At 45.4% G+C, this 17,842-nt stretch overlaps 2 protein-coding genes across 10 annotated transcripts in view; both read left to right on the top strand.

Moving 5' to 3' along the window:
- The window catches only part of LOC138758874 (polypyrimidine tract-binding protein 1-like), a 38,179-nt gene extending 34,373 nt beyond the window's left edge, over positions 1-3,806 (top strand). For all 7 annotated transcript variants that reach the window (XM_069928386.1, XM_069928384.1, XM_069928390.1 and 4 more), the window contains 2 exons: positions 807-884; positions 976-3,806. In XM_069928386.1, the coding sequence (XP_069784487.1) occupies positions 807-884; positions 976-1,108 (211 nt within the window). In that variant the 3' untranslated portion in view covers positions 1,109-3,806. The remainder of the gene's footprint in view (positions 1-806; positions 885-975) is intronic.
- Positions 3,807-8,608: 4,802 nt separating this feature from the next.
- The window catches only part of LOC138758876 (ubiquitin domain-containing protein TINCR-like), a 34,318-nt gene continuing 25,084 nt past the window's right edge, over positions 8,609-17,842 (top strand). The window contains exons 1-2 of one of the 3 annotated variants that reach the window (XM_069928396.1): positions 8,609-9,927; positions 16,352-16,900. In XM_069928396.1, the coding sequence (XP_069784497.1) occupies positions 9,661-9,927; positions 16,352-16,675 (591 nt within the window). In that variant the 5' untranslated portion in view covers positions 8,609-9,660 and the 3' untranslated portion in view covers positions 16,676-16,900. Of the gene's footprint in view, positions 9,928-14,256; positions 15,050-16,351; positions 16,901-17,842 lie in introns of those variants that run through there. The other 2 variants (XM_069928398.1, XM_069928399.1) reach the window with 2 other exon arrangements.

Raw genomic sequence — 17,842 nt, 5'->3', positions numbered from 1 at the left:
TCTTGGCTGCGCCATTTCATCTGATGCCCTTATTGTTCGCATTAGCCATAGAACCACTAGCAGAGCTGATAAGAACAGAAAATAAAATAAAAGGGATAAAAATAAAAGACAAGGAATCCATGCTGCTGAAGATCCAACTGCACTGGGTAGGTCACATCTCCAGAATGGAGGACCATCGCCTTCCCAAGATCGTGTTATATGGCGAGCTCTCCACTGGCCACCGTGACAGAGGTGCACCAAAGAAGAGGTACAAGGACTGCCTAAAGAAATCTCTTGGTGCCTGCCACATTGACCACCACCAGTGGGCTGATAGCGCCTCAAACCGTGCACCTTGGCGCCTCACAGTTCGGCGGGCAGCAACCTCCTTTGAAGAAGACCGCAGAGCCCACCTCACTGACAAAAGACAAAGGAGGAAAAACCCAACACCCAACGCCAACCAACCAATTTTCCGCTGCAACCGTGTCTGCCTCTCCCGCATCGGACTTGTCAGCCACAAACGAGCCTGCAGCTGACGTGGACATTACCCCTCCATAAATCTTCGTCCGCGAAGCCAAGCCAAAGAAAGAAAGAATAGTGTTGGTTGAAGAATAAATACTAGCAAGGAGATTATTCGTACCATGCCATACATCCATCCAAGGCATATTATTTAATTTTCACCCAAGAATTAATTGGGTTTAGGTCTGCCTTGTGCAAGGTTGGGGTTTTTTTTTGGACCCCTACTTTGCTGGCAACCACTGGTGACCAAATTGATCTGATCTTTGGTTATCAGCAAGATTCTGATTGCTATTTTTTCCCCCCTTCCCCAGACCTTCAGTTACTGAAGACGATCTCAAGATGCTTTTCTCAAGCACAACAGGCATGGTCAAAGCATTCAAGTTCTTCCAGTAAGTTGCACTTTCTCATTCAGTTCCATGGTTCTCTTTGTCTGGGGCTTCACTGAGCAACCGTTGAAATTTTGTGTGCTTTTTATTTTAGGAAAGATCGGAAGATGGCTCTCATCCAAATGAGCTCGGTGGAAGAAGCAATCCAAGCTCTTATTGATCTTCACAATCACGATCTTGGGGAAAATCACCATCTCAGAGTTTCTTTCTCCAAGTCAACCATTTGAAGTGCTGATGTGGACTTCCAGCCATCCTCTGGAATCCATTTGGCCTCTGGCACAATAATTCTCTTATTCCAGAGACACAACTTGACCTCAGTGCAGCTTCAGAGCTGAAAAATTACCCAAAAGTGACCACAGTTCTTTATTCTTAAGGAAAGTTGCAAGTTTAATGCAAATGCATCCCTTTTTTTAATGGCATGTTGCCATCTCCAGGTTACCACGGATTGGCTGGTACTAATGTGTTCTTTGGCATTTGAAATTTGTCCTAAAGTTTACAAAATGCAAATATTTGTCTTGGATTACCCAACACCGCCTAATTTCAGGTTGTATTATTAACCATTTGAATTGTTTAATCACCTTCACTCCTTTTCCCTTGGGTATCCATACCACTATAATACAGAAGTGTGGATAATTTAAGCATATTTTCATTTAAATAAATATTCTGTGCCTTAATGTCTTAATGAAATAGGGGCCATCATAAAACAGTATGTCTGTTTCTGGTTACATGCAGGGTCTGCACAAAGCACTATTTGCTCATTGCCCAATGTTGGGTGGGAAGTTCACTGTCCAGAGCTACTCATTCAGTCTGTCAACCTCTGAAGCAGTTGTTCTCAATTGGCAAGTTTTTGTGCAGATGTCATTTCAGCTGGCAAGTTGTTACTTTTCATCCAAAATATTCTCTGTGTGTGTCCTATTGAATGAAATCTGATTAAAGGCACAGCAAGTAATTGAAGTAAGAGATAGTCATGGGGAGAAAGCGGTAGTAGCCTTTTGTCCAGACTCGTGGATCAAGTTGTAACCCTTCTGGTAACCAGGAACAGTCCCAATTTTGAATGGCCCAAACTTGTTGCCTTCTATATTCAATATCTATCTGTATTTTATAGTTGAGGTGTGTTTTATTATCTTAATCCATAGAATGTGTATTTTCTACCTTGTATCTTAGAATTGTTTTTATTTTATTCATTTTTGAGCTGAAATTTCTGCTCTTTGCACCAACTTTTAAGCGAGCAAACCTGGCATGATTGTCAGTTTTCTGCAGTGTGTGTCTGGCACCTGGCTATTTGTTTTAATATCAGCCAAAATGCTGACATGGTGTGCAGTTTGATTTGTTGTATTTGGTAAGTTGCTTTCATTTTATTTTTGCTCTTTATTTCTATTATCTTTTTGCCACCAATATTTCATTCCATTTTTGTCCTGCATTGTTCCCTTGTGTATGAATACAGCATTGTCAAAGAGGTTCCTATTACTGAGTGCTCACAACAATCCTCGAGTTTGCTGATACACAAGATGGGTGTTGGCCTTGTATGGTTCCATCCTGTTGTTCAGCACTTAGTAAATACAATCAAATCCTTGTTACCCAGATTCCCTCTGGTTACTAACAAAATAAAGGAAGCGGGCAGTGGTGGTGTTTCCCCTGAATGATGATGTGGGGTAGATGGAAGAATGTTCCATTTGCTGGTCTAAACCCTCTCCCAGTGAGTTCTTAAACTGTGCAAAACTTTTACTTTTGGTTAAGATTCTTTATACAAAACTGGCTTTGTTTGACTTGGGAATTGCAGGTCTGTAAGGTTGGATTTGTGAACCTTGTCACAACAGTGCTACCACACTGAAGTGCAACAACACTTTGCTACAGTTTTTATTTTTGAACGGTTAAGGACTTGGCTTTTTTAAGATGGCATGGTGGGGGGATGGATGTTGTGGCATTTCAAGCCCTTTTGGAATGTACTGAATTCTAATACTTTCATGAAATGGTCATAGTCTTAAGCCATCCACTACTGAAAACGGGTTTCTTCGCACTTCGATTAGAGTGACCTGTGAACCAGACATGTTTTCCTGTTGTCATATGTAACCATCAGCTTTTCCTTGTAATTAAGCAAAGAGAGAAATGTCAATTTCACTTCCCAAACATTCCATAACATGGGCAAAATGCTGGAGTCGTAAAGTTAACATTTGTGCTGTGGACTGATTCTGTGTTTGATGCTCATTAATGATCATATTAATCTTGTGCCTAAAACTATTTAAATGAGCAATAGTTTATTTTAAGGAAAGATTATTCAGTGACACATGTCAACTGCTTAATGGATTTTTAGAGTTTTGTTTTCAGGGTTTCATGGACCAAAGTTGTTGTGCCTTCTGAAGTCTTAGTTCTTCACATTTTACAATTTCTCCTCTAGCCTTCAAATATGATTGTAATATTGCCTTGTTCACTTGGAATGGTTGCCTGTCTGCCTGTCTAGTGGATTCGATCTTTGTTCCTGTTTTTTGCTGTTTACAGCTTTCAGGCAAAAATACACCATCATTATTTTTGTCCTTGGTTTCTTTAAAATATTCCCTCTTTTCAGCTGTAAAGAATGTTTGAAAAAGGTGTAAATATTCATAACTTTTTTTTACCTAGAGAGGCTAAGGGGAACAAAACCAGTTTTTATATGGAAGCATTGTCTTGTATATTTTGATTAAAAAAAAATAAACAACTGTCAGGTTTCATATGTAAAAGGGTTTTTCAGAAAACAATTCCTCTTCTATTGAGAAGAAATGTTTGTAATGCAAAGAAGATTAAAATAATTTTCTAATGAATTTGTAGCTGTATGAATGCATTCACCACTGTACACTGTTTCAGATTATGCAATTTCTTTTACTACCATTAACAGCTCTCTGGCCAATGTAGTACTTCTTCAATAAACTGCTTCATTCTTTATTTTTCTGACCTTTTGTGTCTGGTTGCTGTTCCTTTATCTAAATGTTTCAGCTTATCAATTGTTTGTAACTGTCATCATGGCTACTAAGGACTTGTTTAACTGCCCAGTATGGAAATGCATTGCTGTTTCTATGTAAGCGGTTTTCTGTTTCATTTGATTGCTTCTCTATTACGTTTTAGATCTCCTTGTTCTAAAGTTGCAGTCTTCTTTAAAATGAGACCTTCTTTCTTCCCTTCCTCCCTTAGTATAACTGCACACATACTCCTTGTCCTTCACACACACTTTGCTGGCCAGTTCAGCGCGAAATACTTCTGGTTGCTCATTGGCTAGCATCTGGCTGTGACTTGGCCTAATTTTGAACCTATTCTGGTGGCACAGGTTGTTATTGTCCTTTGTAACGTTTTGCATATCTTGGAGGTTCCCAAATTGGGCTACGAAGGTTACCCTGGGTGGCAACAGTAGTTTGTACAGCCCACTTACGCTGATGTTCACCCATGACAATTTAAGTTGTAAAGGTCCCAGTTTCTGCACTCACTTGGAAAACATTATAGGGAATAACATCTTTTAAGTTTTTTAGAGTATTAATTGGAATATATCTAATAGTCCAGAAAATATCGTCAGTCTGGATGCACTGTTAGGTTTTACAGTATGTGGTCAAAATTAGAAAAATTGTGACAGGCTGACTCCAGTTATTGTAACAGAAAAGAGTAGCAGTTAGTTGTGTCTTCCAAGTTACCAACTGTACGGATGATCGCAGACGTTTGGGTTTCCACAGAAATAAATTTGCTAATCGTTCTGTGAAATATGGTCTAGACCAGGTTGAGTTGAATCTCAGCTTCCCTTGGGTACCCTTCCTCAGGGTTTCCACCAATACAGAAGCAAGCTTGGCACTGAACCCCCATTTTAATCCACTAAAGAGGATACATGTATGCCCTCACATTGGTGTCCACTGATTTCGGTGCCAGCTTTGAAAAGTATTCTGCTTGTCCCACCCTTGCATTTCACTGTCAAAATCTGTTCTAGAAGTTCACACCCAAATCATAACTGCCATTTTAAAGCTTTAAGAAACTGAAAGTGTTGCAATCATTAGGTAGGGAAGTATTTGTAGACAAGTTCTGTGTCAGGACTGGGAAGTGCACACAAAAGGGTGTTCCACAGATGGTGAGTTATTCTGTTTCTATTTCAGATTTCCAGTATCTGCAGGGTTCCGTTATTTTGAATATTTAATTGATGTTCATTATTCCAAAATTTTCAGATTTGCATTTCCTCCCTTGTGTTTGTAACTTCTTGTTAAATTGATGCCCCATGTGGCCAGCTCCCAAAACAGGTTGAACATAATATTTTTTAACCACAAACTCAAGGTGTCTCTTCCCCCGCCCCCACTTCTCCTTGGTCCCTGGCATTCTGTCACCTTACATTTATCACATTTGCAGCTCATTATTAGGATATTTCAGTAGCTGAGAATGCAAATCTGACTAATGGAATTGCTTTGTATTTGAGATGTTCCTCTGTCAGCCTCTCTCCAGAGTAACAGTAAATCCAAGCTCTGTTCATGTTAGAAATCCCAGGCCACCTTCCTTATCAGCAATGTGACAGATTATGGCCAAAGTAACGGTGATTGACCTGAGTGGCTGAGATGCCTGCGTTGATTTTTATAACTATCCCCCTTTCACCACATTTCTGCTTTCATTAGGGGGAGAAAAAAAATGTTTATAGATTTTGCTGTGAATCTTAAATCTGCTCCACTTCTAAATCATCTGTATGTATAGAGTCAGTTAAGGATTTGAGGCATGTTAAGTACTCCACATTATGTAAGGGTTCCATTCCTGAGAGCTGTCTCAGCTAATGTTTCCATAAGTCAGAAACTTCTGTTTTCAAACTATCCATGTCATATTGCTCTAAGCACTACATGCTATAATTTAAGTTTCATTGAATACTAACATTAACCACAATAATATTCCCAGTTATTAATGAATACCGTGAAGCATTTGATTACTGCTAGTTTCTTTAAACATGTTTCGGAAGGTGTGCATGAAGCTACATTTTCTGTAAGTTGGGTTGTGGTGGGTACTTGTGGCAACGGAAACCTGGAAGCTAGGACTTTATGCAATCTGAAATCTTGCTGTGTTCTGCATGACCTGCCCCACCCACCTTGCCTTGATAGTTGGTTTAAAATGTTCATACGAGGCTCATCCCATTTCAATGTAAAAGTGACTCCTAACCCGAGTATAAACACTGCTGGCAATTGATGTACTTTATGGGGAGGGCCAGGCTCAGCATCCAAACCACTTGTGAGGGCCAAGTATTGGCCGTAATTTGAACCATGACCTGTGCACACACCATGATTTTCAATTCCTTCTCATGCTCTGTTTCACTAAGAAATAGAAGCAGGAGTAGGCTATCTGGCTTGTTGAGCCTGCACCGCCACTCATTGACTCAACTCCATCTACCTGCCTTTCCCCTATGTACCTCCCCCAATTAAATATTTTCTCCTTTGGCTCCTTTTATCCTTGTCCGTAGCTATGCTAAAGCTCAAGGAGTTGTGGTCGCTGTCACCGAAATGCTCCACATCAAGAGATCTGTCACTTGACCAGGGTCATTACCCAGAATTAGATCCACTACAGCCTCTCCTAGTTGACTGGTCCGCATATTGTGTCAGTGAACTTTCTTGAACACACTGCACAAATTTTGCCCATCCCTCTTGCAGTTGGGAGGTGCTAGTCAATATTTAGGAAGTTGCAGTGTCCCATAACCCTGTAATTTTTGCACCATTCCAAAATTTACCTACTTATTTGTTCTTTGGGGCCCTGGTAGATCATCCCCCTAACACTAACACTATCCAAAATGGTATACTTAATGTGAGGGAACGGTCACCGAGGTGCTTTGCACTGTCTGCTTATTTCTCTTCCCTCTCCCTAACAGTCACTCAGCTACCTCCCTCCTGACTTTCTTCCTGAAGCTCTTCTGCCTCCTGAATGATCCAGAGTTCATCCAGCTCCAGTTCCCTGAACTGGACTCCAAGGAGCTGCAGCTGGATGCACCTCTTGTAGGTGCGGTCGTCAGATTTCCTACATCCTTCATTTGGAACATTCTACTGCCCTGTGTGTCATTTTTATGACTTTTTAAATCTGCAATTACTTTAGCTTACCTGAAGGAAGCTCATTCTTGGTCTTTGTTCACCTTAGCCTCTCAAGCCAAAACCTCCAAGTCTCACTCCCACAATGGCAGCTCTTCACTGGCCACTCTGATTGTGTTTTCCCCTCTTTTTATTGGTTGAAGCTACTTGGCCAATGGAGAGGTCTAAAAAAAGACCACTTACTGATGACCACTGCTGGTTTATCTGCTTGGAACCTGCTCTCTCCGCCTCTTGCTCGCAGCTTGTTCCCACAGTCCCAAGTCAAGATCCAATGTCGAGGTCGATATTCTATCAACTTGGATGGCAACCTTGAGAGATCGATGTCTGGATTCCAAGGTCCCTCTGTTTTTCCATGTCCCATATTCAGCCTTCAAGTTTGACCTTCCAAAGTGCATCATCTCACACTTATTAGGCTAGAATCTATCTTCCACTTTTCCACCCAACTCTGTTGTAACGTACGACAACCTTCAGGACCATCCACCACTCCTCCAAATTTAGTATCTGCAAACTTACTGGTCCATCCTTCTAGATCTTGGTTCAGGTCATTTACAGAAATTACAAAGAGCAGGGGTCCCAGAACAGATCCCTGTGGAACTCCTCTAGTCACTGACTTCCAGGCAGAATACATTCTGTCCACTACTACTCTCTTGCTTTCTACAGGCAAGCCAATTCTTAATCCGCATAGCCAAGTTTCCATGGATCCTTCTGAACAAGTCTCTCACAGGGGACCTTGTTAATCCCTTACTAAAATTCATATACTCACATCTACCCTCATCAATTAATTTTTTTACCTCCTCAAAAAACTCAAATAGGCTTGAGGCACAACCTTCCCCTCATGAAGCCACATGGACCATCCGTGAGAAGACTTTCCCCTAATGTTCCCCCTAAACCTTTCTCTTTTCAGCTTAAAATTATGACACCTTGTATTTATCTCCCTTAATCTAAGTGGAAAAAGGCTACTCGCATCCACTCTGTCTATATACCTCTCTTAATCTTGCAAACCTCCATCAAATCTCCCCTCATTCTTCTTCACTCCAAGGAATCGTCCTAACTTGATTAATCTTTCCCTGTAACTCAACTCCTGAAGACCCGACAACATTCTAGTAAACCTTCTCAGCACTCTTTCAATCTTATTGATATCCTTCCTGTAGTTAGGTGACCAGAACTGCACACAATATTCCAAATTTGGCCTCACCCATGTCAACATAACATCTCAACTTCTATACTCAATACTTTGATTTGTAAAGGCTAAGATGCCAAAAACTTTATAACCCTGTCAACCTGTGACACCACCTTCAGAGAACAATGTATCCGTGTTCCCAGATCTCTCTGCTCCTCCACGCTCCTCAGTGCCCTACCATTTTCCGTGTATGTCCTACCTTGTTTTGTCCTCCAAAATGCAACACCTCGCACTTGTCTGCATTAAATTCCATCTGCCATTTTTCATCCGATTTTACCAGCTGGGCCAGATCCCTCTGCAAGTTTTGAAAGCGTTCCTCGCTGTCCACAACGCCTCCAATCACTGGCAAACTTGCTGATCCAATTTACCTCCTGACCCTTTTCATATTCCTGTCTATCGAGAAGCCTCTTAAACGCTATGATTGTATCTGCTTCCACCACTACTGGCAGCCACTCACTGTGGGGGTGGGGGTGGGGGGGGGGAAATAAACTCCCAGTCCTCTCCCACCCCATTAAATAAACACCACTCTATCTCTTTGGGATAAAGATTGAGATTGCCCACTCTATCAATGCCTCATCATCTCAGATTATGACGCCCCAAAGAAGACAACCCAGGTTTGTCCAACCTCTCCTTCCAGCTCAAACCCTCTAATCAAAGCAGTATCCTGGTGAAGATCCTCTGTGTGGTTCCCTCAGTGGATTGCCCAGATCCTCTGAATGCCTCATCTCTGGAACTCACGAACAAGCACCAGGACAGGGCTCCCTCCCAGTGACATCCCCCTGTCCAGTCAGGACCTTACTCGGAATGGACGCTGCCCCTGGAGGCCACTGCAGTGGGGAGGAGACGGTCGCCACCTCTTTGCTGACTGTTTTTGCAAAGTTTAGAGAAGATGATTCATCCAGACCAAACCTGTCCTGTCCCCAGCAGTAAAATCTCTTGACGCCTATGGGCAGGACAGGGGTCCTTGTCACATTCCATCTGCAGCAACAACATGAACAGGCTGTTCCTGGCAATGCATGCAGGGACAGATGGCCAGGAAGACCAGAAACTCGATGAAAGACACCCTTTTGGTCTGCCTGAAACCTGTTGGTCTTCCAGTGTATGGAGATGTCAGGGAGGGGATACTACCGATGACATCAGGGAGTTGTCAGCACCCGAGGCCCTTTGGGGCCATCGGCACCCTCACGATCCCAGTCCCAACACCTGGTTCCCACGAGCCCACGGCTGGTGAGAGGCTTTTGGTCGCCGAGCCCCTCTCCTGCTTTGTGTGGTCCTGGCCCAGCCCACCATGCCCCTTGCTGGTCTATTGATGTGTACTTGGTGCTGTGTATATATATATTTTTTTCATTATGAGTTGTGTATTTTTGTAATTACAAGAACTGACTGAGATCGAGCAAGGTTGGGCACAAAGGGTGTGGGTTAACAGCAAGCCCTATAGAATGTGGTCAGACCAGTTCTCAGTGAGAGGAGAGAAGGAACTTGTTTATCAGCTGTTGCCTCGCCTGTTTCAGTCAAGGGTCTCTGTAGTGCGTGTCTGCAGCTCAGGATGCGACGAGTGCTCAGTCCCTGGAGCAGGACGGAAGTTGGGGTTCAGCTCCCCAATGAGCAGCAGTTGGTCACAATCCGGGTGAGGCCACAAGATACGATAAAACTCCTCCGTCTCCACCTGGTGAGGCAGGGAGTCACCTCCTGGAAGATGAACTTCACTTACAACGGTCGGGAGCTTGGAGAAAATGAAACCCTGGAAGGGAATCGTATCGGCTCTGGAGCGGTCCTGGTGCTGGTGAAGGAGAGTCGCCCCCCCTCATCCGCGGTGAGTCCTCACGCGTGCCCTCTGGCATCGCGGTGCTCGTTCCCTTCCTGTTCATTGCTGTTTCTCCAGCCTTGTCCTTCACCCTGTCTCTGACCCTGTACTGATCCTGACTGACCCCATCCATCCCTAACCTTGCCCCTAACTCTGGCGCCAACTCTGGCCCTGCCTGTCCTTGACCGAAGCCTGCCCCTGACCCTAACTTTGACTTGACCAAGCCTCTGACCCTGACACTGTCGCGACCTGGCCCACCACCCTACGGGATTGACCTGCCACTACCGGCAATCATCACCTGCTGCTCTCAGCTCCAGAGCCTTCCGGTTCACCCCTCCTCCACAATGGCTTATGCTGACAAGATCCAAGCTGTGAAATAAACTCTCTCAACCCCTCCCCTCCAACATTTTCTGTTCTTCTGTCAGTCTGATAACCTTGTTCACATTTTAAACAAGATTCATTCATAAGATCACAAGATTAAGGAACAGAACCAGGCCACTAGGCCCATCGGGACTGTTCCATGACTATGCACTAAGCTAAACTAAACTCACCCCTAGTTCCATTTACCAGCCTTTCCCCATATCCCTTGATACCTTTACTAATGAGATGCTTATCCATTTCCTGTTTAAATGCTCCCGGTGATCTGTCCTCCACTGCTTTGTGCGGTAGTGAGTTCCACAGATCCACGACCCTCTGACTATAGACGTTCTTCCTCCTCTCTGTTTTGATTGGGCAACTTCTAATTTTAAGACTATGACCCCTTGTCATTGACTCGCCCATCAAGGGAAACATCTTATCCACATTCACTCTGTCGAAACCTTTCAATATTCGAAATGTCTTTATGAGACCCCCCCCCCCGCCCTCACTCTGCACTCCAACAAGTACAACCCAAGAGCTGCCAAACGCCACAGTGAATACAGATAGAAAATATTGATTTAATTCTTCTGCCAGATCTTTGTGACCCATTATAATTTCCCCAGCATCATTTTCTATCGGTCTTTTTTTATATTGTTTGCCAATCTCCTTTCATAATTCTTCTTTCCTTATGAGTTTCTTTATCTCTTTCTGTAAGTTTCTAAAGGAATCTCAGTCTTCTGATTTCCCACTAGTTTTAGCTTCCGTGTTCGCCCTCCCCTGGCCTTCACTTCTTTTATTAGCCACATTGGTACCATCTTTCCTTTTGACTAATTTCCTTTTTCTAGGAATATTTCCATCCAGGATGCTTTTTATCATTTGCAAAAATATCCTCCAATCCTGCTCCGTTCCTCCGACTAGTTTGCTTTTCCAGTCAACTTGGGCCAGTTCTTTCCTCGTACCACCATTATTTCCTTTATTCTACTGAAAAATTGATACATCTGATAACATTTTTTCCTTTTCATATTTGAAATTGAATTTGACCATGTTGTAGTCACTGCTTCCTCGAGGTTTGAAGATCTTTAACTCCCTAACGACCTCAGGGTCATTGCACATGACCCAATTGAGAATTGCGGATCCCCTGGTGGACTTCTCAATAAGCTGTTCAAAAAAAATTCATCTCTTAGGTTTTCTACAAACTCACTCTCCTGTGATCCAGTAAATTCCTGTCCTTCCCAATTCCCTGCCATGTTAAAATCTCCCACAATTATTTTGATATTATCTTTGTTACATGCCCTTTGTATTTCTATCTGTACCTCATAGTCCGCCTTCCAGCTGTTGTTTGGGGGCCTGTATATAACTGCTAATATAATCTTTTTAACCTTGGCATTTCTTAATTCAACCCATACTGATTCTACCGCTTTAGATCCTATGTCCCTTCTTTCTATTGATTTAATGTCATCACATCATCAGAGCCCCTCCTCCACCTCCACCCTCCTGCCTATAGACTGTGTATCCTCAGATACTGAGCTCCCAACCTCACACCTCATTGAGCCACATTTCAGTAATGGCCAAAATGTCATTCCTTTTTAGTTGAATCTGAACCACCAGGTCATCTACTTTGTTTCTGATGCTACGTGCATTTAAATAGTGTCCGTAAGCCCATTATCGATGTCGTTTGTGCTGTATTCCTGTTGAACAGCTCTTCCTCCTGCCTGCTCCCCTGGCATTCCTTTATGCCATTTTTGACCACCTCTACTATTAATTCCTTCCTCTGGTGTAACTCCCTGTCTCACTGCTATCCTATTCTTTTTGCTCTCATTATGATTTCCCTCCCCCTGCAAAGCTAGTTTAAACCCTCCCCAATGGCTCTAGCAAACCCTCCTGCCAGGATCATCCTGCTGCTTTCCCTTCCCTTCCAGAATGCTGCTAAGATGATTTAAGACATCCCTGTTCCTGGCACCTGGGAGGAAACATAACATCTGGGAGTCTATATGCATTCCAGCAAACTTCATGTTTGCCCTCCTATTAGAAATGCTCTCCTCAGCCCTTCCTTTCTGAGATGAGAAGTCAGTCTCTGTGCCAGAGACTTGGCCACTTTGACTCGTCTCTGGTAGACCGTTCCCTGGGATACTCTGCATTACTGGTCCCTTCCTTTTACCTCCCCTGATAGTCACCCATGTATCTACATCCTGCATATTTGGGGTGACCATCTCTCTGTTAAACCTCTCTATGTCTGCCTCGGCCTCCTGAATAACCCGTAGTTCACCCAGTTCCAGCTCCAGTTGCTGAACTCGGTCAGTAAGGAGCCAGAGCTGAATGCACTTCCTGCAGGTGCGGTTGTCTGGGACAAGTCTACCATCCTAGATCTCCCACATCCCGCAGCTGGAACAATCCACAGCCCTAACTGACTCCATTAGCTTGTCGAATAATATCCTTGACTAGGCTTACCTTCTTCCCTCACCTTGGTTGCAGCAGTTGCTCTCCTTGGCCTCTGCTCACCAAAGCCCCTCGAGCCAAAGCCTCAAAGCCCCACTCCTTCGCTGTGACACTCGCTCACTGGGCCGCTCGTTTGCCTTATCCTCTTTTTATTGGCCCTTGACCAATTAACCCCGTTACTCTCACCTCACCCCATCTCCTCTAAACGCCGCTGAGCTCTGGTCTCCGCCTCCTCCCACTCACTGCTCGAACCCAGCTCCAAGTTGACCATTCCTAGGAAGAGCTGGGCAAGTCTCTCTGCGTGAACCTAGTCCTGGTGCTGTCCTATCTGGACCAATGAGGGCTGATCCAAACCTGCTGTTGAATGCTCAGGTCAGTGAGTCTGCTGATCCGGTTCAGAGCCGGGCACTAACCAGGGCTTAGATTGGAAGTTCAACATTGAGTTTGTAGTTTGAATTCCAAATTGGACTGATCTATGGATAGGATGGGTTTGGAGATGTGAGGTAGGCAGGCAGGACTGGTGTGGGTGGGGACCTTTGGTCGGCATGGGCAAGATGGGCCGAAAGGCCTGTTTCCTCATTCTGTTACTCCATTCCAGAGGTAGTCCCCACTGAAGAGACCCCAGCGATCCACAATGTTCTGGGGCAGTCCCGACAAAGTCCAATACAATGACAAGAGGAAACCTTTACAGAGGATTTGAGTAATGGAGTAACAAAGACCACTGTACCACATCCCTCTGCACCCTTCCTTTTCCATGTATCTATCCTTTAAACATTGCAGCGGTACCTGCCTCAACCCCCTCCTCCGGCAGCCTGTTCCACACACCCATCACCCTCTGTGTGGAAAAACATTACCCCTCAGGTTCCGGTTAAATCTCTCCCCTCTGTCCTCTGGTCCCCCTACCTGGGCAAATGACTCTCTATGGTCTCATGATCTATTCCTCTCACGATTGTGTCCACCTCTATGAGATCACCCCATAGAGCACCCAGCCTGCTCAACCTCTCCCTATAACTCAGACCCCCCCCCCCCCCGGGTCGTGGCAACACCCTCATCAATCTTCCCTGCTCCCTCTCCAGTTTGACGACATCTTTCCTGCAGCGCGGTGACCAAACCTGAATACAAATGGGACTTCCCCAGCATCTTGTACAACTGCAACATGACCTCCCAACTTCTATACCTGAAACTCTGACTGCTAAAGGCCAATGTGCATTACTATGGTTTCCGATCTTAAGAGAGGACGTTTACTGAGGACGGAGTGCTCTGAGGATTCACTGATAGGTTCACTACGACATTGAGACTTTAGGAGAATGAGAGCTCATCAAAGCTGACAAAAATCTTAAACGAAAGCTCTGGAAGAATTCAGCAGGCCAGGCAGCATCTGGGAAGAGAGAAGATTTTAGGTCACTGGATGAAAGGTTCCCAACTTGAAGTGTGAATTAGTCCTCACTCCATGCTGAGTCCTGCTGAGTCCTTTACCGGCTTCTGATTAACCTCCAGTTTCCTGCGGCCACAGCTTCTTGATTGACTTTTTCAAACCTCCCGCAGGGTTCGATGGATGCAGGGGGTGCGTTGCATGGCTGAGGATTCAAGGAGCAGGGATCCAGCCTGTGAATAAAGGGCAAGGCGATTGGGGATGGAGGAGTGGAAAAATTCTTCGTGCAGAAGTGGGGAACCTTTTTTCATCTCCACCCCACACCGTGGGGTGGACCTTTGGTGATCAGGAGCTTCGGGGGCAATGCAGGAGACCTGACCTCAGGCAGATCCATCACCTTGATGATTTGGGGAGTCCTGGCTGACCATACCAATGAGTACATAGTTGGATCTGCCAATCGAGGTTGGACTCCGCCCACCCATTAGTACACACCTGAGCATTGGCCCCTTTAAGCACCGAGTGATTGCCTGGGCTGGACCCTCCATCTGACTGTCCTACAAAGGACAGCTCTTTGGCCCTGAGACGAACCCTGCTCCACTCCAGGTCGCGAGCTGTGGACAACGCTGAAGGAGTCATTGGTAAAGTGTGCACTACACAGGGATTGGGGCCGTTGTGTACTGTTGTGGATAGCATCTGAGATGTGCCCATGTTAGACAAGGAATGGTGGGTAGTGTATTGTAATCCTTGGTTGTGAAATGTCTGAATAAACAGTTGCTTGTATCAGTAATCATGGTATCTCATGTGTCTGGGTTGTAATGTGCGTGTATGAGTGTAAGCAGTTGTTAGTATTGGCAGCTTTGACTCCGATGTGACTGATTACACTTTGTGCGACTGAGAGTAATAGAGTGTATTATTCCTGTTGTGATGCCTTTACGTGTGTTTTAATAAAGATCCATCCTGTGTTCAGCCTGTGTCCAGACTCATTGCTCGTTGAACCTGTCCCACACAACACTGACCCTTGCTCCTTGTTCTTCCATTCCTCCCTGATTTGAAGAGGGAGTGAGTGGGGGAGTGGCAGGAGGATTGAGGAGTGAAACGGGGTGAGGGGGAAGAGGCGAGGCCGTGCTGATGGGTGACCTGGAGGGAGTGGAGAAATGTGGAGGGTGACAGGGCAGAGGGCGCGAGGGGCTGATGGAGATGTGGGAGTTATCGGTGAGGAGTGGGGAGTGAAGGTGAAGGGAGAGTGAGGAGCAAGGGTTGGGGAAGGAGAGAGTGAAGAGGCGACGGGAAGGATCGGGCAGAGCAGTGGGATCCCAGTGCAAAGCACCCAGGTTCACTTCTGACCTTGGCACTGTCTGTATAGAGTTTGCGTGCTCTCCCTGTGACTGCTCCCATGATGGATGTAGGGAAAAATCGAGGGTATTTGTTGAGGAAGGGAAGGGTTAGCTTGTTGTGAAGCAGATTTGTATGGGTCGGCACAACAGGGTGGGCGAAGAGCCTGTACTTCACTTTCACTTTATTCACTGACCCCACTCCCACCCCTACAATCACAGATTTAAAGCCCTTTCTTACAATAGATGTAAAGTCTATTCAGCTTCCATGTAATTAAGCCTAAATGTGTAGTTTGCTGTTAAGTAGTGACCTTGTATTGCTCAGTTCGCTTCATGGTGTCCTGAATGCAAGACATGAACTCAATGTTAAGAGAATACAGGATGAACAAAGCCAGACTTTCCAATCTGAGGCCTTGGAAAAGGGCTGCAGACCCTTGGTGCAGAAAGCATTCGAGACAGTGAGGCTGTTCACACAGTGAGATGCCTGAAAGATAAAACTAGGCACCCCATCAGCCCATGCTGGGAAGAGGCATCACTGCACTGCAGTGAGAGAGTGCTAGTGATCCTCCTGACCACCAGAAGGAGTCAGAGACTAGTTTGGTTGCAGCTTCGGTGAATCTCCATGTGAACCTGATCACGGAATCTCTTCCCTTATCCGACATGAAATCCAAACCAATGGCAGTGGGAACAGAAAAGGACACAGTTTCACAGAAGGTCGTCGAGAATCTGAATGAAGGATGGCCTTGAGGTGTGTGGTGAATGTCTGCCAAGCTGCCTGTCTCCCCTCTAGCGAGCCTTGCTGTACTAACATTGGCTGTGCATTATCTCTACTGTTAAGGACACTCCCCTTGGATATAACTGTATATGCACCTATTGTCTTTCATTATTGTACCATGAGTTTCTGCTAATAAAAGCCATGATTATTGTTTGACCACAGTGTCGTTGTCTACTTCATCAACTGGCACTTCAAGGTGAATGTCAGCCGTACTACAATGTCAGAGCTGAGCTGATTGTTGTCAATGGGCTTCTACTCAGACAGCGATATCTCCCATCACTTGCCTGGTTGATCCCACGGTTCTCACTATTCGCCAAGCAGTGGAACTCGGAGAAGATCCAACGCTCATTACATCATCGAGGAGTCACACAAACAGGCCACTCGGCCCACCATGCCAATGCTGAACTGCAGGCATCCATCTCTATTAATCTCTCCTATCAGCACGGCCTTGGCCTTTTATATCAGATGAATCAACTTGCTTCTTAAACATGGTCAGTGACCCTGCTCCACACCCTCCCAGCAGTGTGGTCCAGGGGCCCCCACTTGACTCACTCCCCCAGCCTCTCCCTCACTCTCTCGGAAACCAGAGGCCGAGGAGGGAGACTCAGGCTCAGACACCTGGAGCTCGAGGTCACAAACTCTCTCACGATTTTCCAGAAAACTACCACCTTTGGTTTCATTTTCCTCTGATATGTGGAAGAGTTCCCAGGCATCCAGCATATCTTGTAATTGTATAAAGAATGCAATAAAATTTTATCAATTTAAAATTAATGATGATGTGTTGACTCACACATATTGTACAATGTATACACACACCCACACACACACCCCCAACACACACTCCCCCACACACACGCACTCCCACACACACACCCATGCACACATACACACACACCCACACACCCAACAGACCCACCCATGCACACACATACTCCCACACTCAGACGCACACACTCCCCCACACACACTCCCATGCACACATACACACCCAACACACCCAACAGACCCACACACACACCCATACACACACACACCCAACAAACACACACACACCAACACATCCAACACACACACAAATACACTCACACACACTCAACACCCACACACCCACACCCACTCACACACACATACACCCAACAGACCCACCCACCCACGCACACACACCCATACACACACTCCCACACACACGCACACACTCACTCCTACACACACGCCCAATACACACACTCCCACGCACACACACCCACCCACACACACTCCCACATACACACACACTCCCACACCCACATGCACACACCCAACACACCCACACACCCAAAACACACACACCCCCCACACACACACTCCCTGCCACATACACACACACTCCCTTGCACTCACCCATACTCACTCACCCACACACATACACTCCCTCACATTCCCCCACACCCCCCCCCACACACACACACACACACACACACACATTCTCACATACACACACACCCACCCATACACACACTCTCCCTTGCTGCAGCTGAACTTGTACTTCAGTGAAAAATGTCAAAACAAGTGTGGGGTCAGTGTGAGTTCAGAGTGGGGGTCAGTGCTGGCTCAGTGTATGGTCAGAGTTGGGTCACACCTTCTCCCTCACCCCCATTCCGCGTTCCAAACAGT

Source organism: Narcine bancroftii, chromosome 3 (genome assembly GCF_036971445.1).
Source record: "Narcine bancroftii isolate sNarBan1 chromosome 3, sNarBan1.hap1, whole genome shotgun sequence".
NCBI lineage: Eukaryota > Metazoa > Chordata > Chondrichthyes > Torpediniformes > Narcinidae > Narcine > Narcine bancroftii.
Note: the sequence above shows the minus strand (reverse complement) of the source record. Positions and strands in the feature narration are given on the sequence as shown.